This window comes from Mesoplodon mirus (genome assembly GCF_964341445.2).
Source record: "Mesoplodon mirus genome assembly, chromosome: 11".
Classification (NCBI taxonomy): Eukaryota; Metazoa; Chordata; class Mammalia; order Artiodactyla; family Ziphiidae; genus Mesoplodon; species Mesoplodon mirus.
In genome coordinates this window covers 91,377,550-91,402,625 of record NC_138987.1, presented here as the reverse complement: position 1 = coordinate 91,402,625, position 25,076 = coordinate 91,377,550, and the positions used below count along the sequence as shown (strand labels likewise).

Sequence of the window (25,076 nt, the reverse complement as noted above, 5' to 3'; positions counted from 1 at the left end):
TCATAGTTCCATCTTTGACGTCTTTTCTTCTGATTCATGATTTTCTCTCTGAAAAACACCATGAGACTGATATTCAGATTTGGAGTCCACTCTTGTTTTTGAACTCTGAGATTAGCAAATTGAGCTATTTAATTCCTCCTGAAAGTCCTAAATCCATCTTCAATTTTTATCTCATGGACTCCTCATATGGATTTACTTGTTTCCCATTGATGTTGTACACAGAATGGTAAAATCCAAAATTCAGCTCCTTTGAATATGCAAGACCTTTCCAAAAATGTTTTTGGAGTTCTGTTCCCATGACTATATCTTAAAAAGCATCCCAACTCTGACCATCATATCCTCCTATCCCTTTACTCTTTTCTTTTTTTACACTGATACCATTTTTTCACCTTTAATATTGATAAAGATCAGAAAGCTTGAGAACACATTGTGTGGACAAAGTTTGGGTAAAACAGACTTTTGTTTATATTATTGGGGGATGAGAAACAGCTGGAAAAAAACTGGAAACCATCTAAATATCTATCAATAAGAGAATAGTTAAATAAATCATGGTCCATCAATACATTAAAATTCTGTGTAGTTGGTTAATAAACTATAAGAAAGTTTTCACACATGAAATGATACTTCATGTTAAGTAAAAGAGTCAAGCTGTACAATAATATACAATAGTGTATAATAATACTCTGTCAATTATGCAAAAGAAGAGGGTAAGTGCATGTATTTATATGCACATTTCCTATCCCTTTACTCTTAATCAAATCCAGTGGAGGTCAAAGAATTTTTATTCAACAGGAAATTAAAGGGACCAAGAGGGGAAACAAACCTCAACTTGCTTAACCTGTAGTCTCACACTTACCAACCTCTTCCCTTTCAGGAATCCATCACAAAAGTTTTGCACGTGCTCTACTGAGACTTCCGTTATGGGCAGTGTATCCCACACATCATCCAGAGTCTGGTAAATTGCCAATGCAGGCAGCTGAGACTTCTTTAGTTTGAAAAATGATATCACCTTCCCATTTTGCTTCACACCACTGTCCACCAGAATAAAAAGAATCTGCAGTTGGAGAAGTTTGGAAAAGAAAGATCTCTCTGAGGCTCTCGGGGGGAAGAGACACCTTGTGATTGTTGGAGTTTACACTGATGGAACTTAGGGTCTGTGCCACACAATTTAAAACTTCATTGACTTAAAATGAATTTCTTCTTATTTTGCATTGTTTTGGTTTTTTACCCCTTTGATCGGGTTTATTTAATTTTAAGACCATAGAACTGGAAGAGACTTTAGGAGTTAGGTAAGGGAGAAAGTATGGCCTATTGGCTAAATGTGGAGAATTCTTTTTAAATGTTACCTGTAGTACTTTCTACCTGTGTGACTTTGGGTACATTACTCAGCTTCCCTGAGATTAGGTGTTCTCATTGGAAAAATGGGCTTTTGTTGGGGGAGATTGAATGAGAGAATGGATTTAATATTTCTAGTACAGTTTTTAGCATATAGTAAGTGCTTGAAAACTGTTAACTACTTTATATTATTAAATCAAACCTTCGGCCCAAAGTGGAAATCTTCTTGATAATAGTCTAGAGAGTTATCTACGTTTAGTAACACTGAAAACTTCCAGTTCTAGGGAAACAACCACCAAAAAGTCAGCTTGTTTTATTACCAGACAGCCCTTGTCATCAAGGTCTCTAATTCAATGCAGTAGCCTTGAAGTGGTTGAAGTTTTAGTATTTCAGTAACATAAGCAGAACAGCACAAAATAGGGAAGGGAAAGAAATAAATATTTATTGGACATCCAGTGGGCACTAGATACCTGACAGGTGTTTTAGATGAGAAATAAGCCCTGAGGTCTAAAACTTCAGAGTTCATAGCAAGGAGTAAATAAATCGTGACTAATAGGTGATTTTTATTTTCAGTTTCTTTGGGTCTTTATTTTCTCTGCACCCATCAAGGCATAAAAAAAGAAATAGACTTAATGCTAATGGAAGATATGATTAAATACATCTTTAATAGTATAAAATATATCTTAAGTTTTAAATCAGAGTAATGGGATTTATTATGCCCCAGGTCTCACTTTGTTATCTCTTAACCTGATGTATTTTCCTCATTTATCTCACTTCCCTGGTCCCATCTCCCTTTTTCTAGTGTCTTGTTGCTGAATATTCAAAAAGGTATTTCCCAGTCCAGACTTACCTTCCCCTGGAAGAGCTTAGCTGCTTCCTGGTATCTGTGCAAGCTTTCTTCATACTCTGGGGAGGCCTTGTTCATCATCAGTAGAAGATGAATTGGAATCATACTATCAAATAGGCCAATTACAGTCTGGGAAATTGAAATGTATTGAAGTAGAATGAAAGTGAAAAGGAGGGAAAAAAAACATTAGTGACAACCGGTGAATAGGTACACTAGAACATAAATGAGAGCTGTCCATCCATCACATTAGTGGCAACTCCGCCAAGATGGTTCTGAGTGAGTCTCACCCTCTGGTTTACATGCAACTGTGTAGTTTTCTCCTCTCCACACTGAATAGGGCTGAGCTGAGTAACCAAAGGGATATTGCAGTAATGCTGGAGGGTGACTCCAAGGTTAGGTCATAGAAGACATAGTGGCTTCTGCCTTGTTCTCACTCATATCACTTATTCTCTTATACTGGTCACTCAAGCAGTCTTATGAAGAGATTCACATGGCAAGGAGCTAAGGCCTCCTGCTAACAACCAGCACTGACTTGTCTGTGATTGAGCCATCTTGGAAGCAAACTCTTCAGCCCCAGTCAAACCTTCCCATGATTGCCTCCCTGACCAATGGCTGCCATTTCACATGATTCCCCAGATTTGCAGCATCTAACCCTAGCCACTCCCAAATGGTTGACCCACAGAAACTGTGCGAGACAATCCATTTTTTTTCTGTTCTAAGTTGTTAAATTTTGGAGTAAGCTGTTATGCATCAATAGGTAACAAATACATCATGGAACATTTTAGTCACCTTTTAAACCCCTTTTCATGTTGCAAGAACAGCCAGATGCACTTACAATGTGGACTTTGCATGTTAGTAGTGTATACTTTTGAGTGCTTACGATGTGCTGGGCACTGTTTTCAGGTCTTTATGTGTAAGAACTAATTTAATCCTCAAAGTCCCAGTTTTATAAAAGAAGAAATTGAGGCTCAAGATCTCCTAAAGTCATGAAAGTGTTGAACTGCGATTCACAGCAAGCAGTGTGGCTCCAGAGTCCATGATCTTAACCAGCAGGGTGTACTGCCCCATACACAGCTGATGGCAAATCCTCAACAAAACCAATTCAGCCCTCAGCATGGTTGAATCAGACCACCTCAGGTCAGCCATAAGGGAAGCTCTTCAGGAGACCAGAGGCATTGGCCCTTTTTTGCTGATTAGAGATGGTCATTCCCCAGGACGTTGTCAGTGATGGAGGGGAGGGGACAGCTGTGAACCAGAGGGAGGAGAGAAGATAGAGTGTAAAACCCTGGCACGGGTTCCCTTCATTTCCCTTTCCTGAAATAGTGCTGCAACTGTCGCTATTTTAAACGAAATCCCATTCCTTTTCACCCCTCGCTTCTAAATACAGAAAGCACTGCTGTAAAACTAGCATGTGCACAAGAAGAGAGAGTGTGGTGTGTTAAGGCATCTTTGGGCAGAGTCCCAGGGTGGTGGGAAGGTGAGCAACTAGGTAGGATCCTTCCAGAAGCTACACACTACTCTGTAGAGATTTTTTTCAGCTCTACTGGCCAACATGTAGGTAAGGAGAATTCAGTGAGTTCTTTCCCAAAACTTTCTCCCTGGAGTTTCAAACCAGGTCTTACATTTTAAGTTTGGGAGATTGGATGCTAAATAATTGTCTCTTGTTCTACTAGATTCTGCTACTTAAATTTAGAGCATGCATCTGCTCTCCTAGAGTGGAGCTGGAGAATAAATCTTGAGAAGAGTCAAAAAAATCAAAGCTGAGGAGTCAAACGATATAGTTGTCTTAGCAGAAGGGATTGAACACAGCAGAAGTGATTAGTTTAATTCTAATAGATTAAACAGCTGGACTTTCACCTTGAAGCCAAGTATTGAGTGTGTGCCTTAAAAGTGCACAGGAGGCCAACTACATGGCTATGAATTTCTGCCCAGTTGCTACTGATACGAACCTTTGTACCAGCGACAGATGAGAAACAACTATAGTAGTGTGGGCAGGTCACCAGTTGAGAAAAACTACTTTTCGGAAATGTACAAGTCACAATAAAAGTTGAACTTGCTTCTCTAAAGAAATTATTTCCTAATTTCTTCTTGATGTGATTTGCTGTCACTACTAATATGGAACTTAACAAATGTCATTGGTCTATAAGATTAGAGATGGACCAGGCATCAGAGCTCAGGAAGGCTAGTCCTTGCGTCTGCCCTCGTTCACCTGCAGAACTCCAGGACCCTGGACCATAAGTTCAGGGACTGGAAGATCATCTTTTCTGGTCCCACATTCACTCCTGGCAGCTTTATAGACACAATGACCAGAATGATGATGGTCTAGGAGAAAAATGCCTTTTCAATTATTGCTGCCAACACCCCTGAGGTGCGTGTGTTTGGAATCCTGGCAGAAGTGGAAATGGAGTCACCATTCCATGGAGAAAAACATGGTGTGAGAGGTGGACAGGAACTTAGTCAACAGGAAAAGGGGTGTCTTCTGTCGAAGGCTGTGTGGGGCAATGAAAACACCACAGGACTCAGTCAGACAGACCAGTCATAAAAAAATCAGGGCCAGGGCTGTCACTGAAGCTCAAATTCCTAGTCATATGGCCTTGAGGAAGTTACTTCACTTTTCTGAACTCCCATTTCCTCTCCAGTAGAAGAGGAATAGACAATATGAGCTAATGCAGCATCAGTTAAATTTTCTGACTTAAAAGATGCCTTTTCCACTTACTGTGTAATCTTGAATGTTGTTTGGAACTTAAGAGTTCTCTATGAAATGGACATAATAATTTCCTCTCTTCTACCTCAAAGAATCTCTGTGAGTATTAAATGAGAAAATGGTGTGAAAGGGCTTTCTAAGTTCTAAAAAGCATGACATGCATATAAAGTACTGTTACTAGAGAACGCATAGCATTTCTGAGCTGATGTAGATCACTGGAAATCAACACTCCATCAGTCTATGATTTACGTACAGGAAGGCGAAAGGCAGGACATGCAAGGTAATTCTAGAAGCTGTAGAGTGTTAGAAGGCCAGCAGGACAGGTGGACCAGCACCTTCACCCAGGTTTCAGGCAGCATGCAACACCCAAGGAAGACAAACCCAGAAAGAAACCCGAGACCCCTTGAGGGTCTAGGCCAGACCAGGAAATGTTAGTTACTAGTCCACAAGGAGATAGGCACAGAAAATGGGAATAGGTGTATAAAAACTTTAAAGAAATTTTACGTCGTTGCGACATCCAAATACGTGATTGGTGGGCTTTGTTTTTAAACATTTCATTCGTCTATTAATTTACTTTTATTGTATTTTACAAAAGTATTGGCCACCAATGCTTTAGGAAAACAAAATGGACCTTCAGCATTTTTGCAATTGTGGCAAGCTCACAATCTTGCTGCCTTCACTGAACTCTCTCAGGTAACCAAACTCAGAAGTTTTTTTTTTTTTTAATTAATTAATTTATTTATTTATTTTGCGGTACACGGGCCTCTCACTGCTGTGGCCTCTCCCGTTGCGGAGCACAGGCTCCAGACGCGCAGGCTCAGCGGCCATGGCTAACGGGCCCAGCTGCTCCGCGGCATGTGGGATCTTCCCAGACCGGGGCACGAACCCGTGTCCCCTGCATCGGCAGGTGGACTCTCAACCACTGTGCCACCAGGGAAGCCCCAGAAGTTTTGAATTAGTCACCCCAGCACTGCACTCTCTCTTTCTTACTAGTCATGTGACGTCATTTAACTTTTCTGTTTCTTTCTTTGTTGTGTAAGGACAAGTCTATCAATCTTAAGGGTTGTAGAGGGATGGCAACATAAACAACTAGGTGTTCAATTAATGGTGGTTAATATTATTATTGGTCAAAAGATCAGAACTCCTGGAGGAAAGGATTTCTGCTATGAAGGCAAGTACCCTCCCTGACATAGGGACTTAAGGGTCTGCAGACAGGGGATATTTACCATAGGGTTATACTCTGTCACCAAGTGGAGGTTGTTTCTCTCAATGAAATGGCTTAACTTGGTAGCATCCATGCTTTCAATGTCTTCACTCTTTAAATCCAGTTGTTTGTTATCCACCTGGGTCACACAAAAAGGATAAAATTGTCACTGTCTTCATTCATCAATAAATGTTTCTAGACTATTTACCACATGTCAGGCACTAACTAGAGCTCTAAAGACAGAAAGGTAAATAAGAAATGTTCCCTGCCCTCTAGGAACACACTGTCCTGTGGGACACAGAGAAGTAAACAGAAACATCACACAGAATGCGGCTAGTGTCATCACAGACCCATTTGTCACCTAAGGAAGAGCAGAAAAACTCCCAGGAAGAGGCAGCTCCACAAGAATGGCTAAGACTTGTTCAGATGAATGAGGATGGGGGTGGGATTTTAAATAAAGAACAGTATTTGCCAAAGGCAAAAAGATGCGAGGTGCCCATTCTAGAAGCTGCAGTTTGTTTAGCTTGACTCTAGCAGTAGATGTTAAGTGCGGGTAGAAGAGAGACATAGACAGTGGGGTAGGCAGGGCAAATTCCCAAAGAGCCTTGAAGTCAAGGTAGGTAGATTAAACTCTAACCTGAAGGCAAGGGGAGACACTTACAGGATCAGATTTATGTTTTATTTATGTACCCTTCTAATGTGAAATAAAACATACATATAGAGAAAAGCACAAAACAGAAAATATAAACCTCAGTAAATGATCACAGAACAAATAACTGTGGAACCACCACTCAGGGAAAGAAATAGAACATTGCCAGAATGCCTGAAGCTCTCTGTGATCCTTTCTAATCAATAATCCATTAGTTTTCTGCCAAAGTGACCATTATCCTGACTTATGATGACCATCTTCATCCTTTCCTTTATAGTTTTACTGCTTAAAAATGCATCTCTTAATGTTATAGTTTAGTTTCATCTTTTTAAAAACATTATGTAAGTGGAAACAAACTATTTTTTGTATGTGTATCTCAATTCTTTTGCTTAAAATTTTGTTTATAAGAGCCATCCATGTTATTGCATTTAGCTATAGTTTGTTCATTTTCCTTGCTCTATAATATCTAATTGTATAAATATGCAAAGCATTTATTCATTTTACTACTGATGAAAATTTAGACTGTTTTCAGCTTCTGGTTATTAAAATAAGGCTGCAATGAACACTCTTGTTCATTTCTCTTGGTACTCATGTCTCTATATCTGTTGGGCATGTATCTAGGATTAGGATTTGATTGTAGGATATGTGTATTTTTGACATGTATTTTGATGTGTGTTTGGGAGACAATGCCAGACTATTTTCTAAAATGGACAATAATGTACATTTGCATCTGTACTGTTGGAAATGTCCCATTGTTCCACATCCTTGCCAACACTTGGCATTATCCTCGAATAATTTTGATAATAATGAATAATTTTATTCATTTTGGTGAATATCTGGTAGTATCTCACTGTGGTTTCACTTGTATTTCTCTGATTAACCAGTTGTATATCCATTTCTTTGAAGTGTGTTCAAGTCACTTGCCTATTTTTCTAATGAGTTGATCCTTTCTTTGCTGATTTGAAGATGTTTTATATATTCTGGATATGAACCCTTTGTGGTTTTATATTATATATCTTTTCTCACTGGGGACTTCCCTTTTAATGGTGACTGCATATGAACAGAAGGTAATTTCAATGTTGTCAAGTTATCAGCCTTTTCCTATAACTCGTGTGTGTTTTTGTTTCATTTTGTTTAAAGTGCTTTGACTACACCAAAGTTTTGAATATATTCTCTTATTTTATCTCCTAGAAACATTATTATTTTGTCATTCACAATGGATCTAAAATCTACCTGGGACTCATTTTTTCTTCCTTCTTAAAATGATGCTTAGATTCTGATTTTTAGTATTACTCTTCTCTAAAATACATGTTTAAATCTCCATATTTCCCTTTATAAGGCTATGGATGCCTTCTAAATTCATAAAATTTTTATGTATATTTTATTATCATTCAATTCAAAATGTTTTCTAATTTCTGTTCTTATTTTTTCTCTAACCTATTGGTTATTTAGAAGTGTATTTTTTAATTTCAAAATGTAAGATTTTTGGGTTATATGCTTGTTTTTGATTTCCAGCTTAATTTCTACATTTTATTTTTATTATTTGTCAACTTCTGTATATGTGATATGTGTCCTTAAAATTATGCATATATTATAGTTTTTGAATACAGTATTCTGCATATGCTCATCAGGACACTTAGTTAATTTATAATTCAAATTATATATATATATATTTTTTGTTTTGTTTTGTTTTGACTAGCTTATTCTCTCAATAGAGGAGTGTCAAAATCTCCCAGTATGATTGTGGACTTAACCATTTTTTCTTACAATTCTGTCAGTTTCTTCTTATATATTCTCAAGTCATGTATGCAGATTTAGAATTGGTAAATCTTCCGGGCAAATTAAAATTGTTGTCTTTATGAAGTGTCCTTCTTTATCCCTAGGGATGCTCATTGCAATAAAAGACTATTTTGTTCATACTAGTATACTTATACCAGCATTCTTTTAGAAGTGTTTACATGGCATATCTCCATCTTTTTACTTTCAACCTATCTTTATACTTTACATATGTCCCTATTTTTTAAAACATTGTATCTCTTGTAGAAAGCACATAGTTTTATTTTTAAATCCAGTCTGATAATCTTTGCCTTTTAATTGGATTATTTTTATATAATGTAATTACTAATATATTTAATTAAATATGCATTTTTCCATTGGTTCTGCCTGTTCCAAATCTCATTTTCCTTCATTTTTGGCCTACTTTGAATCCATTGAGCACTTTTTATTATGTCTTCTTTCTCTTTTCTTTGATTCAGAAGTTACACACGCTATAATTATTCTCCTAAGGATCACCAGCATGTGTTACAACATGCATACTTTACTTATCAGAATCTAATATTAGCTGGCAATTCTACCTTCTTCTTGGATAATGCAGACATTAGAACATTCTAATACGCTTTACTTCCTTCCAAATCAGTCCATGGCCCACACTCAAGACTTACAGGTGATTATTGTTCTGTGTGTTAATTCTAAGTCTCACAAGACATTTTTATTATTGTTATATAATCAATATACATTTACATTTATGCATATATTTACATTTTAGTTTCTCTTCATTTCTTCCTGCATTTTTGAGCTTCTATCTGGAAATTTTTTCCCTCTGCCCAGAGAACACATTTAGTATTTCCTTTAGAATGAGTTAGATCTGTTGGGTGACATATTCTTTCAGTTTGATTGTTTAAAATATGCTTATTTCACCTTTAGTTTTGAAGGTTATTTTTGCTGGGGGTAGCATTCTTTGTTAAGAGTTATTTTCTTTCAGTTTTTGAAAGATATAATTATTTGTATTCTACATTCCATTCTTTCTATTGAGAAGTCATCTGAGAATCTTAGTATTACCCTTTGAGCTTACTTTGAAGGTCATTTTTTTAACCTGATTTAAGATTTTTCTCTTTTTCTTTGACTTTCTGTTATTATACTATGGCATGGCTACGGGTAAATTCTATAGATGATACATATATATAATTATATATGTGTGCAGGTGTATGTAGTGTGTGTGTGTGTATATATATATATGTCTATGCGTGTGTGTGTATTTATATATTCATATATGATCGGGGCTGAAGTGACTCAAATCTGTGCTGCAGCTCTTCGGAGGCCTGATCTACTTATGGTTCATCTTTGATTTTAGGGTATTTCTCTTTAGGGTCCAAAGTAGAGCAAAGGATGTCTTACTAGTTTTACCTCCTACTTCCTCTTGTGGTCCCTGAACTCCAACATTTAATTTTCTGGCTCCTTGAATATTGCAAAAATGCTAATAAACCTCTCAGCCTCTCTGCTGCTCCTTCTACAACTGGCTAAATCCCCCAGATGAAAAGCAGTCCAAATACAGGGTTCATCTTTTTGGGTTTCCATTTTATTTTAGATCGTAGCCTAGACATTCCCCCTTCTCTTGCTGGTTCTCTAAGGTCTTTCTTTAAAATATTTTTTTTTGCTCAGCTTTTTCAAAAAAATTATCCTTAGTGGAAGGGATTGTCTAGTTACCTGGTCTGTTATCCCAGATTTGAATTTTAGAGCTGCCTTTCCATGATACTCAGGTATGTTGAAAGATAGGATGTCATATTGCCAAACATTTTTCCCAGAAGTTTCCCATTCCCCTCTCCCATCTCCTCATGCCCATAGAGACAGAAGATAAAGCTTCCATCACCCACAGCAACTACGCCTACAGATAAAACTGTCAGGGCCAGATCCTGAACAATTCTGCTTCCTGAAATAGTTTGGGTCACTTTTTTTTTTTTTTTTTTTTTGTGGTACGCGGGCCTCTCACTGTTGTGGCCTCTCCCGTTGCAGAGCACAGGCTCCGGACGCGCAGGCTCAGCGGCCACGGCTCACGGGCCCAGCCGCTCCATGGCATGTGGGATCTTCCCGGACCGGGGCATGAACCCATGTCCCCTGCATCGGCAGGAGGACTCTCAACCACTGTGCCACCAGGGGAGCCCAGTTTGGGTCACTTTTGAGATCTTTGGGCCACCAACACTTGAACACTCCTTAACTGTTTCCCTTTATCTGCTGTCTTATATCGGTCCTACCCCATCAGATCTTGCCCTGGATCAGAACCATCTTCTATTTTTCTCTTCTTTTCTTTGAGGTGGTCTCTCACTGGGTTAGTTAAAAGCCATATGAACCTCCAAGAAACCCAATGCACTCTTTATGGTTAATTTTATTAATTCGGAGTCTATTTAGTCATATCTGGGTATTTCTCTTATAATCCATTTGTGTTCAATTATTTGTTGAGTGCCTGCTGTATATTAGGTACTGAGGCCCAGAAGTGCTGACCTCACTCAGATGGCAATTTAATCACTTTTTTTCATGATTGTTTTTCACAACCCAAACTTATGAAATACATAATGCCGAGGTACAGAAAATGTTTGTCTTTCAAAAAAAGAATTTTGAAAAAAATTCAACGAAACCACAGGATATTTTAAAAGGTGAGCTCCTTTTGCATATTTAATTTTGTTTTAAAATTCACAAAGTTTCAGTAGAAAGTTTGGGGCAGAAATATAAAAGCAGGAGAAAAAAGTCTTCCTAGGTGGAGTCCTTGCCCACCTTTCTCCCATCCCTCTCCTCTAGTTGGTAGAGAAGAAAGTGAACACAAAGGATCTTAAAAGCTGCTTAAGGCCTGCTTTGCCACCTGACATGTCTCCATCCTAAGGCTTTGCTAATTGTGCAACCATCAAAATCGTCATTATAATCACAACCAGTGTCCTTTTAATCTTTAATACGTTAAAATACTTCCTGAATATTTTTCTGGAAACTTGCAGGTCTGGTGTCTAAGCTCAGGGGACAGAGCTGTGGTCTGAGCCAGGAGTTCCTCCCTTTCTGCTCCCTTTTCCAGGCAAACCCTCACATTTCCCAGAACAAGACGAACAGGAAACGCCAGCTCCTCCAGGTGTTTCTGGACTTAAGGAATGCTGTATACTGGAAGCACCGCGGTTAAGCGCGGTGATAACATTCTCTAAGAAGCAAACAGCTTTAATAAAAACCACCCTCCTGAAGCCTTTCCAGTTGGTTGGGCTTCTTTGAACGAAACATACCCGATTATTTTTCTATTTCTTAAACCAAAAAACTCTGGAACGTTCATGTGTAAGGTTCCTGGAAACAACATTTGAAAGGAATTCTTTCTCCTGTAAAGGGAATTTATTTGCCTAATGCACTGGAAAGAAAACCCAACCCTGGAACCAAGAGTGGGGAAAAATTTTTACATATTTTTCCAGTTTTTGGAAAGAATTTTCCTTGAAAAATCATATTATTTTTCTCCCCAAGCAAAGAGGCACCAGAATAAAAACAGTAAACAGTAAACCAGAAGGGTTGTCACCTTACAATATAATTTTGAGGTTCCCCAAGGGAATCAGATGTGGATTATTTTATGTTTCAGACACTGTGTCCTACCAATGGATTTCATCACTCCTTTTCTGCTTATTAGTATTCCAGCAATATTCCTTTGAATTCTGCTCAATTTCTCTAATTAACAAACCAACAGTTCATAAAACATATTAAAGTTATCTTAGTTTACACCAGTTACAATGTTAAATATCTGGGCTATCATGGAGAAATCATTTGTTTAACAAATGCCCTCATGTCTCTGGGTTTTTTTTTTTTTTTTTTACATCTTTATTGGAGTATAATTGCTTTACAATGGTGTGTTAGTTTCTGCTCTACAACAAAGTGAATCAGCTATACATATACATATATCCCCATACATCCTCCCTCTTGCGTCTTCCTCCCACCCTCCTTATCCCACCCTTGTGCTATGCGGCTGGTCCTCTGGGTTGTTTTTATAAGTTGCTTAGCTTACCATATACTTGGTAAATATATACTTTAGAAAAAATATTTAAAAATTTGACGTATCTTACTTCTTGCCTTTCTTATCAGTTTATTTTTATGCACTGGTTTCTTCTGATTCTCTGCTTGGAAAGGTGCATTTCTTATAATAGGTTTCCAAGGAATAATTGTGAAAGGCATGAAAGGATGCCTCTACTGTGTTTCCATCACTGTCCCACTGGGTCAAAGTTAGGCTAATTATACCTCTTTTTTGGCATGTGGGATATTAGTTCCCCAACCAGGTATCAAACCTGCACCCCCTGCACTGGAAGCACAGAGTCTTAACCACTGGACCACCAGGGAAGTCCCTATATTTCTTAAAATAGAAGTGATTGAGAATACCCAAAATGAGGTAAACATTCAAATAATATCTGAAATTCCAGTTTAGGACAGGCTCATGGCTTATTCAACATGGGATTACATCTCTGTTGGGGCAACATTAAGAGTCCTGTTGAGAGTGGTGAGGGTTGCTATCACTCTCGCAAAAGACAAGCTCTGTCCTCACACAGACAGGTTGTCATACACAACTTACTATTGCTCCATTTTACATTTTTCCCAATCGCATGTATATAGTTGGCCTGCACTATTTTGGCAGGTGATGCGTTCCATAAATATAGCATTTGTCAGTCTCTCATCTCTCCAACATAGTTGTCAACTCATATTCCCACTTATTATTTCAGCTTATTTCTAAACACGTTCTTACAGTGGAAATTTACTGTAGGGACAAATTCTGAAATTTCTTTGCCAAAATATGCCATGCCTAGATTAGCTCTTGAGAAATAATCCTGGGGTTTGATTAAATAATGCCAGGGAAATAGAGAAATGGTTTAGGAGAAAGTGTGTTTCTTTTCTTTTTTTTTTTAAGTCTTTAGAATGAGGAGCATTAGAGTAAATAGAATCTAGGTGTAAAAACATCGGTTTTCTTTATCCATTCATCTGTTGATGGACACTTAGGTTGCTTCCATGTCCTGGCTATTGTAAATAGAGCTGCAATGAACATTTTGGTACATGACTCTTTTTGAATTATGATTTTCTCAGGGTATATGCCCAGTAGTGGGATTGCTGGGTCGTATGGTAGTTCTATTTTTAGTTTTTTAAGGAACCTCCATACTGTTCTCCATAGTGGCTATATCAATTTATATTCCCACTGACAGTGCAAGAGGGTTCCCTTTTCTCCACACCCTCTCCAGCATTTATTGTTTCTAGATATTTTGATGATGGCCATTCTGACTGGTGTGAGATGATATCTCATTGTAGTTTTGATTTGCATTTCTCTAATGATTAATGATGTTGAACATTCTTTCATGTGTTTGTTGGCAATCTGTATATCTTCTTTGGAGAAATGTCTATTTAGGTCTTCTGCCCATTTTTGGATTGGGTTGTTTGTTTTTTTGTTATGAGCTGCATGAGCTGCTTGTAAATTTTGGAGATTAATCCTTTGTCAGTTGTTTCATTTGCAAATATTTTCTCCCATTCTGAGGGCTGTCTTTTGGTCTTGTTTACGGTTTCCTTTGCTGTGGCACATATATACAATGGAATATTACTCAGTCATAAAAAGAAATGAAATTGAGTTATTTATAGTGAGGTAGATGGACCTAGAGTCTGTCATACAGAGTGAAGTAAGTCAGAAAAAGAAAAACAAATACCGTATGCTAACACACATATATGGAATCTAAGAAAAAAAAAAAGAAAAGCTCATGAAGAACCTTGGGGTAACACAGGAATAAAAACACAGACCTACTAGAACATGGACTTGAGGATATGGGGAGTGGGAAGGGTAAGCTGTGACAAAGTGAGAGAGTGGCATGGACATATATACACTACCAAACGTAAAATAGATAGCTAGTAGGAAGTAGCCGCATAGCACAGGGAGATCAACTAGGTGGTTTGTGACCACCTAGAGGGGTGGGATAGGGAGGGTGGGAGGGAGGGAGATGCAAGAGGGAAGAGATATGGGAGCATATGTATATGTATAACTGATTCACTTTGTTATAAAGCAGAAACCAACATGCCATTGTAAAGCAATTATACTCCAATAAAGATGTTAAAAAAAAAAAAGATGCCTAGGGCTTCCCTGGTGGCGCAGTGGTTGAGAGTCTGCCTGCCGATGCAGAGGACACGGGTTCGTGCCCCCGTCCGGGAGGATCCCACATGCCACGGAGCAGCTGGGCCCGTGAGCCATGGCCGCTGGGCCTGCGCGTCTGGAGCCTGTGCCCCGCAACGGGAGAGGCCACAACAGTGAGAGGGCCGCGTACCGCAAAAAAAAAAAAAAAAAAAAAAGATGCCTAGTTGCTGGGGGAGGATTTGGATTGGAAGAATAAAAATAATAGCTAACCTATCTTAAAAAAAACCAAAAGAAACCCAACAATACACTTTTATTATCTTCAGTTTTGGAGGTCAGAAATCCAATATGAGTTTCATTGAACTAAAATCAAGATGTTGGTAGACCTCCCAGAAGCTCTAGTGAAGAAAGACATTTTCTTGCCTTTTCCAGCTTCTAGAGACCATAGCCATTCACTGGCCCCTTTATCCATCTTCAGAGCCAGCACCATAGATAGCATCTTCTCTCCTCTTGGACCTCCTGTATCCCCCTCATAAGCATTGTTGAGATTACATTGGGCCCACCAAGATAATCCAGGATAATCTCTTCATCCAGGATTCTTAATCACATCTGCAAAGTCCCTTTTGCCACATAAAGTAACATATTCACAGGTTCCAGGGATTAGAATGTTGAAATACTCATGTTTTCTCTAAAACATTATATGTTAACCAAAAACTAAATCAGATAATAAAAAAATATATATATATATTTTTGCGGTACATGGGTCTCTCACTGTTGTGACCTCTCCCATTGCGGAGCACAGGCTCCAGACACGCAGGCTCAGTGGCCATGGCTCACAGGCCCAGCCGCTCTGCGGCATGTGGGATCTTCCCAGACCGGGGCACAAACCCGTGTCCCTTGCATCGGCAGGTGGACTCTCAACCACTGCGCCACCAGGGAAGCCCAATAAAAATATTTTTAAGAAATAGAAAAAGAAAAAAAAATCGGTTTTCTTCAAGGTTAAATACTGTATAAAGTCACTATAATATGGTAGAAATGGTAGCTTTGGAGTCGGCCATGCTGGGGATGAATCAGATGTCTGTGACTCTTTAGTTGTGAGAGTCTAGATACTGGAATCAATCTCATGGAACTTTAGTTTCCTTATTGATAATGCAGGGATAATAATAATAATTTCATCAGAGTCTAGTGAGAATTCAATGGTAGAACCTTGGGAAACACCTGGCAGAGTGCCTATCGTAAATTAGGCACAAAACCAAACACATGGAGAGAGAGGCATGGACATATATACACTACCAAACGTAAGGTAGATAGATAGTGGGAAGCAGCCACATAACACAGGGAGATCAGCTCGGTGCTTTGTGACCACCTAGAGGGGTGGGATAGGGAGGGTGGGAGGGAGGGAGACACAAGAGGGAAGAGATATGGGAACAGATGTATATGTATGATTGATTCACTTTGTTATAAAGCAGAAACCAAAAAAAAAAAAAAAAAAAAAAAGCCATGAAATTCTAGACCTTAGATGAAAGTAGGTACCAGAAGATTGCAACTGGCTCATGTTTCCCAGTGTTAAAAAGAGGAGTCTTAAATGCAGACGTAAAAGGGTCTCCTCATGGGCCTACATAGAGTCCACAGAGACCAACTGGCAGGAGTCAGTAAAGACCATGTCCCTCATGTAAGGACATCCATTAGCTCCCAGACCACCCCTGCAGGACTCAGGAAATGACCATTGTTTCTAAACACTGGGATCATCTTCTGAAGGGCATGATCTTATTGTGTGATGTTTTCTGAATCTGTTAAAAGCAGAAACTAACCACCATTGTAAAGCAATTATACTCCAATAAAGATGTTAAAAAAAAAAAGTTTTTTCAGTGCAGAAATTTGAAATACACCACAATTTTAAAAACCCTAAAAAAAAAAAAAAAGAATAGTCTTGGTTGATGTTCTTTAAAAAAAAAAAAAAAAAAAAGTTATTCCAAACTCCTGAACAATAATCCTAGTAAAATTTGGACTGAATTTTTGAAAGTGTAAACTGAGAAAAAAAATGTTTATCTAAAAGCTGTCACCGCAGAAGCTGAACCTGTCCCAGACCTGCCAATGGAGTAGGGCAGAAGCCAGGGTGCTTGTTTTTGGTATGGAACATAAATAATCTTGTCCCCAGAGGTTCCAAGAGTTCACTCAGAGTAGGTCTGTCACTAGTGGGAAACAATAAACAGATTCTAAAGGAGAGCGAGCAGCTCTGGGAAGTCATCAACAGGGCTTTGTAAAGAATAAATTGTAAACAGAGGTAGTGCGTCCATTACAGGTTGTAAAGCCTGCAGAGACATTGGAAGCACCAGCACTTGTTTTTCTTCCCCACGTGTGTATCCTGGTGGTACTAGGACTTTAAATCAGGCTTTCAGAAGATCTATAACCAACAAACTGGGGAAGAAGTACTTGTGGATCTGTAGCTAATTAGAATTTTTGTACTGATAGGTTGCTATACATAGTTCAACAGTACAATGAAATGCATTAGTGTAACCTTCCATATCTTTTCTTTTTTTAAATTTTTTTACTGAAGTATAGTTGATTTACAATGTTGTGTTAGTTTCTGGTGTATAGCAAATTGATTCAGTTTTATATATGTATATTTTCATATTCTTTTCCATTATGGTTTATTACAGGATATTGTATATAGTTCCCTGTGTTATACAGTAAGCCCTTGTTGGTTATCTATTTTATATATAGTCTGTATCTTTCTCACCAAAGCTCTTCACAGAAGAGTTTGATTTCATCCTATTTTACAGTGCAAAGCTGCAACTGCTGTCCAGGTGGGGGAAGAATTGCTGAAGGGACTCAGGCATCTTCAGACATATTTTTAGGAGTGAGTAAGTTCTGAAAACACTTTCTGAGTGTCTTCTAGGTACCAGAGACATACTGTAGACCTTGGAATACAAAGATGAATAAGTCATGGTTTCTGCCCTTGAATAGCTCATGGTCTAGTGGGGTAAAAGGTGAGACAGACACAGAAATACATGACATGCCTTATAAAGTGGTAAATGAAAACAGAGACATGGACGTTTAGAGGAATAGTTAGGCCAATTTGGAGATTCCAGGGAGGCTTTCTGAAGGATAAGCTGCTTGAACGGATTCACTGGGATATGAGGAGGAGTTAGCTGGGTGAGGCTGTGACAGGGGCCCTGCCGGGAGCTGGCATTCTGAGCAGAGAAATGGCCTGTGTGACTTGGTGGAACTATGCTGTGTATAGTTGGGTATCGAGAGGGTAGAGCCCAGGATGGCAATGTGCTAGAAAAGGGAATGGAGAAGTAGGTAGTGCCACGTCATAAAAACTACATGTTTAAATATCTTGATTTTGCTCTCTTAAGACATGGGGAATATTGAAGAGTTTTTAAGAAAGCCGTGTCATGGTCAAATTTCCATTTTATAGCCATCATTGTGACACCAACCTAGAAACTTTAAGAAGTAGTAAAGGGAGATCTATGAAGAAGATATTGAAAATGTTTATGCCAAAGATGCTAAGAATCTAAGCAAGGAGTAAAATAGAAAGAGTGGAGGAGAACATAGGCTCAGTAGGGTAGGAGGTATGATTGGTAAAGGTTAGATACTGAATGAACACAGCCATTCAGTAAGACAGTGTTTTAGAGGGAAGAACATGGTTCAGCAGGTGCAAATGACAAATTCAGTTTTGACAAACTTAAGACTGCAGTGCTTATGAGGATATTCAAACAGTTATATCCAGCAGGCATTTGAATCACAGGAGAGGTCCAGGCTAGAGGTAAAACATTCCAAATCCTCAACAAACACATCAATCGTCAAACACGAGAAAGAATTATATCACTGAAGGATTACACATTCATTCAGTAATTGATTCCTCCACAGGCATAGTACAGAGGAATTTAAGGCAGTGAAAATACTGGGATACAGTAATGATAGATTCACGTCATTATATATTTGTCCAAAACCATAGACCATAGGACACCAAGAGTGAACCATGAAGTAAACTATGGAATTTGGGTGATTAAGATGTTTCAGTGTAGTTTCATCAGTTGTGACAAATGTACCACTCTGGAGGGGGATGTTGATAATGGGGGAGATCATGTATGTATGGGGCAGGAGATAAGAGGAATCTCTATGTCTTTCTCTTAATTTTGCTCTGAACCTAAAACTGCTCCAAGTAAATATTTTTTCAAAAAGTAAAAAAAAAAATTGTTCATTCACATATTCATCTATTCACCAAACATTTATGAGTATCTGCTACATGACAGGCACTTTTAAAGGCTCGGTGGTTGAAGTAATGAACAAGACAGTCTTTGCCCCCATGGAGCATGGATTATATAACCTACATTGGGAAGAGCATTGAGTCAGGCTGTAGTACGGGGGGAGGAAGAAAATATCCCAGGGAGATGAAAAGAAGAGGTGGACCAGGAGAAGGAGGTTCCTACGTCAAGGGAAGAGAGAATATTAAAGAGAAAAGAGAGGCCAACAATGTCAAATATGGCAGAAATGTTCAGTAAAATAAGACTTAAAGGGTATTCATTGGATTTGGAAATATGGAAGCCACCCTGAACTGGATGAAAGCAGTTTTAATGGAGTGGTACATAAACTAGGTAGTTTAAGGGCTTCAAGAACGTTGGAGACACTGAGTAGAAAATACATTTAAAAGACAGTTGGATGGGGAATATGAGATAGGTAGGATGGAGGTGAGAGCAGGAAGGACCTTCAGTCCAGAAATCTTGAAACTTTAACTTTTGCTCAGTTTCTCATTTCCAGTGGACTCTGGTCATTTTCACCTTGGTGTTCCACCAACAATGTAAACTCAGCAACAAAATAAAGCATCAGAAATCCCTATTTCTGTTATGCCCTCACTATTCCTAGGTACCCTGGCTTTAAACCTCGCCTCCTTTCCATAATTTTGATATCTAATCTTTGCAGGACCTGCCTTTTCTTCACTTTCTGCTGCTACGTCTTTGCTACAGATCCTTAGTACATGATCTATGTTGTCAACCTAATAAAAGTTCTCTCTACTCTTGTCTCTTTGCCTAACAATGTCTGACTCATTGCTGCCAAAATAATTTTGTGAACATATTTCTGTTCATATTATTCCCCTGTTCTAAAGGCTTGAGGGGCTGCCTAGTGCCAACCAACTTAAGTGCAAACCCTTTAAGCTGGTATTCAAATTTCCTCGCAATATGGTTCCAATCAAGCTTCCCTGTCTTTTATTCATTTTCCCAAAACATGTTCCCTGAGATACAGTCAAGTTGGCCTGATCACTGTTTCCCAAGTTTATTTTTTTTCCCCCATGTTGGCCATGAATTCTCCTCTATTTTGTCCAAATTTTGTCTGTTCTTTAATCCCAGTTCAGTTGTCTCCTTCATAATTTATTTTGGTCAGAATTCCTACCCTGCCTTTATCATTTGAACCCTTGTAATATTTTATCCATGGTGATGCTCTTTGTATTATAGATACGTGCATATTACGTTTACAATCTCTACTATATTTGTAAGATCTATGAGAGGGGGGAATATACTCAATGTGTTTTTATTATCATTATCTTGCATAGCGCACAGAGTAGTTGTTGCCACATGTTTGATGAATGTAAGTGAACTCTCAAAGGTATGAAAGTATAAAATTTTAGAGCTCACAGTGACCTTACTGATGATATGGTCAAACTCTTTTATTTTATAGATGAAAGAACTGAAGTGAAAAAATGTTCAGTGACCTGCCCAAGTCACACGGCTGGTCGGTGACAAGGCAGTGCTCCAAATCTTATGTCCTGACCCTCAGTCCAGGTTTCTTCTCATTTCATGACAGCTTCTGTTTAGGAAGCTTGAGTTGAGCCATTGTCCTTGTCATCATGGTCCCTGACTCAGGCAGCACCATTAGTGTTCAAGACCTAGACTCCTTCCTGGTCTCAGAAGTCTGTACATCCACAACTCAAGGAAAAACTGGGAGAAGGCTGGAGCTGCCCACCTGACTTACCAGACGAAAGAGGGAAATGGTGTTCCCAGTAACACTGTAGTGGGCCAGAACCTCGGAGGCAGTGCTGATTCCAAATGACACATCTTGGAAATTTTTCACCAGACTGTGGAATAGGGACACTGCTGGTACTTCTAAATCCTAAAAACGAGAAGAAAAAAACCCCACAGGTTGTTTTTGGAGGAGAGAGACAGAGAAAAAGACTAGGGAGTCGAAATGTGTTCACTCATATCAGAAATCATAGTGTCCAGTGAGACAACATTGACCTCTAAAAATGCAGCCTGGATTTGCAGCGACACTGTTGAATTTTCCAGGCTGGGTGGGTTAATAGGTAACTATAACACTGTGGCTAAGCCTGGGACTCTTGTCTGGCTTTACCATAGAACTTTCAGTTTATTAGTAGCTGAGAGGGGTCTCAAAATCATAGAGACCTGCAGAGTTGGGCTGCACTGTCATTGATATACCAGAGGGGACAAATATTTGGGGAATAATTTGTGGAAGAAAAAAGAAATGCAAAAATCAGAAATAGGTGCTGTCGCCATCATCAAGAAATCTAGAAACAATAAATGCTGGAGAGGGTGTGGAGAAAAGGGAACCCTCTTGCACTGCTGGTGGGAATGTGAATTGGTACAGCCACTATGGAGAACAGTATGGAGGTTCCTTAAAAAACTACAAATAGAATTACCATATGACCCAGCAATCCCACTACTAGGCATATACCCTGAGAAAACCATAATTCAAAAAGAGGCATGTACCAAAATGTTCATTGCAGCTCTATTCACAATAGCCCGGAGCTGGAAACAACCTAAGTGTCCATCATCGGATGAATGGGTAAAGAAGATGTGGCACATATATACAATGGAATATTACTCAGCCACAAAAAGAAACGAAACTGAGCTATTTGTAATGAGGTGGATAGACCTAGAGTCTGTCATACAGAGTGAAGTAAGTCAGAAAGAGAAAGACAAATACCGTATGCTAACACATATATACGGAATTAAAAAAAAAAATGTCATGAAGAACCTAGGGGTAAAACGGGAATAAAGACACAGACCTACTTGAGAATGGACTTGAGGATATGGGGAGGGGGAAGGGTAAGCTGTGACAAAGCGAAAGAGAGGCATGGACATATATACACTACCAAACGTAAGGTAGATAGATAGTGGGAAGCAGCCGCAGAGCACAGGGAGATCAGCTCGGTGCTTTGTGACTGCCTGGAGGGGTGGGATGGGGAGGGTGGGAGGGAGGGAGATGCATGAGGGAAGGGATGTGGGAACAGATGTATATGTATGACTGATTCACTCTGTTATAAAGCAGAAACTAATAAAAATAAATAAATAAATAAAAATAAAAAAAAATAAAAAAAAAAGAAAGAAATAGGTGCTGTCAAAAGGGCCAAAAAAGAAAATAATAAAAATAAGAGAAATTAGAGTGGAAGCTTAGAAGGTTTATTAACAAAGGCTTGTGTAGGATGTAGAGGAACAGTCAGTCCTCTTTCCACTGTGTGTTAGCCATCAAGATACTGTTCATGCTTTGGTCCAATTCTAGGACCCAGGCCTGCAAGACAGAGCAGGGAAGCCTATTTTGAGTGATGATTCCAGTCCTTCTATAACAAGCTGGCATTTCCCTGCTGTCATGTGACCTTTGTCCTCAGCAGCTCCAGGCAATAAACTAGAGTGAATGTATTTGTCCCTTACATCTCTAGCTAGAGAAGGAGATGTGCTAAGAGAAAAGATCATGGTTAGCCTTGCGTCTGGGGTCAAGCAGAGGGAGTTGGCACCTTGCTCATCCCAAAGGGTGTGTGGAGTTCATTCGAGGTCATGAACAATTGGTCATCAAGGCTTCCTCTTTTTTTATTCTGCTCTTTAGAATGGAATTGCTCGTGAATCAAACAACGACACCCGGTGGTCATTTAAGTTATTGCACCCAACTCCACTTCCTTGGCACTCCTGCCTGTCTGAGGGTGGCTGTTTTTGTCTACAGTTCAGATCTTTCATCACTGAAAAATTTGCTCCCCGGTCTTCCTACCCGACTTACATCTCATCAAGGCTATTTCCAGCTGTGTACACAGAATAGACAGGGTGATGATGAGTTGGAATTAATGAATGGAAACAAGACAAGAAGGTCTGCCAGGAGAGAGCAGGGGCTTGATCAGCTGTGAGAATCTCCAGATATTGCCTCCAGGCAAATAGAAAAATGCTGGAATGATGCCTTCTCCTTTATGGCTGCTTTTCTTAGCCAGGAAGCCAATCTGGAAGATGGAGGCTAACACCTTCAATATACAAAATGCCATCCTTATTCAACATTTCAGAGCAAATAAAGAGAAAGAAGCATAGGGGACTACTTATTTGGTAAGAGGCTCTAGACTGGAGGCAACTATTGACAAATGCGTTGCCTGATGATAGAAGTTGGGTTACTCTGGCCCCTGCCTCAGAAATTCAGATACTGTCTGAAGCTTCAAAGCATCCACAGATGGGGAGACCCAGTCGGCAGTCTCAGAACTCTTGAAGAAAGTGTGAGGAAGACATAATTCAGAGACTGGGAATGGCTAGAAATTGAGAGATCTTGATGGACAAGCTTAAATCAGACTCTGTACCCTTTGGCTGCTAAGGCAGTGTCATCTGGCCAGCAGGTGACTAACGTGGCTCCCTTAAGGTAGAATATTTCTGGTTCTTTGGAGGAACGACAGCGGGGGGTATCTGGACAAACCTGGAAGAAGCCTATGACAGCCACCTCAGCAGCAGCGACGAATTCCATGGCAGCCTGGACATCTGTGAGCCGCAAGGGTTCCCGGGCACCGGGACCATCTAGGCAGAGACAGAGGAGGGTGGGGGGAGAGAGAGAGAGACAGAAGTTTTGGGCGTACTGAGTAGCGAAGAAGCAGCTCTAAATCATAAGGGCATCTCTACTTTTTCTCTTCATACTAAGGCCAATGAGATTTAGGAGTGCAGTTATCATTCCAAGGCTTTATTTGTTTATTTTTTACTAACATGGGGAGGGGAGTCCCCACAAGATAGCCTATTTCTGAAGGAGAATGCCAGATTAGGTGAGGCAGATCTTTGTCCAGCATCTCCTGGGAAGTTTCCTAGGTTTGGAGGACAAATACCCAGAGCCCTATCATGCTCCCTTCCCTTCTTCCAACAACACTTTCACCCCATGGTGCTCTTTTCTTTTACCTGAGGATTCCTGAACTTCTGCAGCAACTTCCGGGGATAGTTTGCATGTGAAGAGACATAACAGATACAGGCGTCTGAACAGCATGGCCCCCGTTTCCCTGCTGCTGCTCCGGGCCCCGGCCGTGGTGTCTGCGGCTGCCGATTCAGGGCAGCCCACTCTTTAGCTGACTGTGGTGTTAGTCAAGCTCTGGGAACTTTGCAGCTGGCTCTGGGATGGGGGACCTTCAACTTCTGAGATACGAGATGGAGTTCAGTGACAGGGCCTCAGAACAAAATCAGCTAGAAGAAAGTCAGGTCAGTTCATTTAATTTTTTTTTTTTTTGGTACGTGGGCCTCTCACTGTTGTGGCCTCTCCCGTTGCGGAGCGCAGGCTCCGGACGCGCAGGCTCAGCGGTCATGGCTCACGGGCCCATCGGCTCCGCAGCATGTGGGATCTTCCCAGACTGGGGCATGAACCCGTGTCCCCTGCATCGGCAGGCGGACTCTCAGCCACTGCGCCACTAGGGAAGCCCAGGTCAGTTCATTTAAATAAAATATTCTATGCTGGGTATTGACCTATGCACTAGAGATACAATGATAACTGTGACCTGATCACCTCTCCCAGCCTAGATTGTTTATGTGAAAAATGGGCAAATGAACAGATCGTTTAAATATAAAATGGAAAGTGATTATAACATTGGGAAACTCACAGTGTGCTAGGAGAGGATGAACTAAGGACATTTTAAACACTGGTGGGGTCCAGTGAAGGCTTTCTTCCTGCTGGGGGTGCCTAAACAGAGTCCTGGGTAAATAAAATTTTAAGAAGCAACGAAGGTGGAAAGGGAGTTTCTGTAAGGAGCCAAAGCACATAGATGTAAACGTGGTGTGAGAGAGAGAATTATTAGTAATTTAGTATTACCAGAAAAGGGAATGATAAATCCAGGCAGAAAGGCACGCTGGGACCAGATCGCAGGGGGCTTTATATTCTAAGTGTAGGAACTTGTCTTATTTCGTAGGTGATGGGAAGCCACTGAAAGGTCTTATTCAGGAGAGAAACAGTGCCTGATGTGGCCCAGGTGCCTGTGGAAATTCGAGAGACTCTCACAGGCAGAAGGATATATAAGTCTCAAGCTTAGTAGAAACTTCTATATGATAATACTATAAAATAAAATAAATTGAGATTTCCTACCATTCCTATCCTGAAAGCTCATTGCCCATCGCACTGGAACAGGGGAACAAAACTGTTCCCAATGATGTAACACCACGTGTACAGTGCTCTGAGGAAACTCATGAATGGGAACCATCCGGTTACCATATTTGTTTGAAG

The 25,076-nt window shown here is 39.7% G+C and overlaps 1 protein-coding gene across 1 annotated transcript; it reads right to left on the bottom strand.

Moving 5' to 3' along the window:
• ERP27 (endoplasmic reticulum protein 27) lies at nucleotides 1-25,053 on the bottom strand (the record flags this gene model as incomplete). The annotated part of the gene is made up of 8 exons (XM_082635334.1): nucleotides 1-48; nucleotides 857-1,054; nucleotides 2,186-2,311; nucleotides 6,113-6,229; nucleotides 20,598-20,735; nucleotides 23,304-23,401; nucleotides 23,771-23,905; nucleotides 24,939-25,053. 8 exons carry the CDS (start codon nucleotides 25,051-25,053, stop codon nucleotides 1-3), a joined length of 975 nt encoding a protein of 324 aa, XP_082491460.1.
• Between the last annotated feature and the right edge of the window lie 23 nt (nucleotides 25,054-25,076).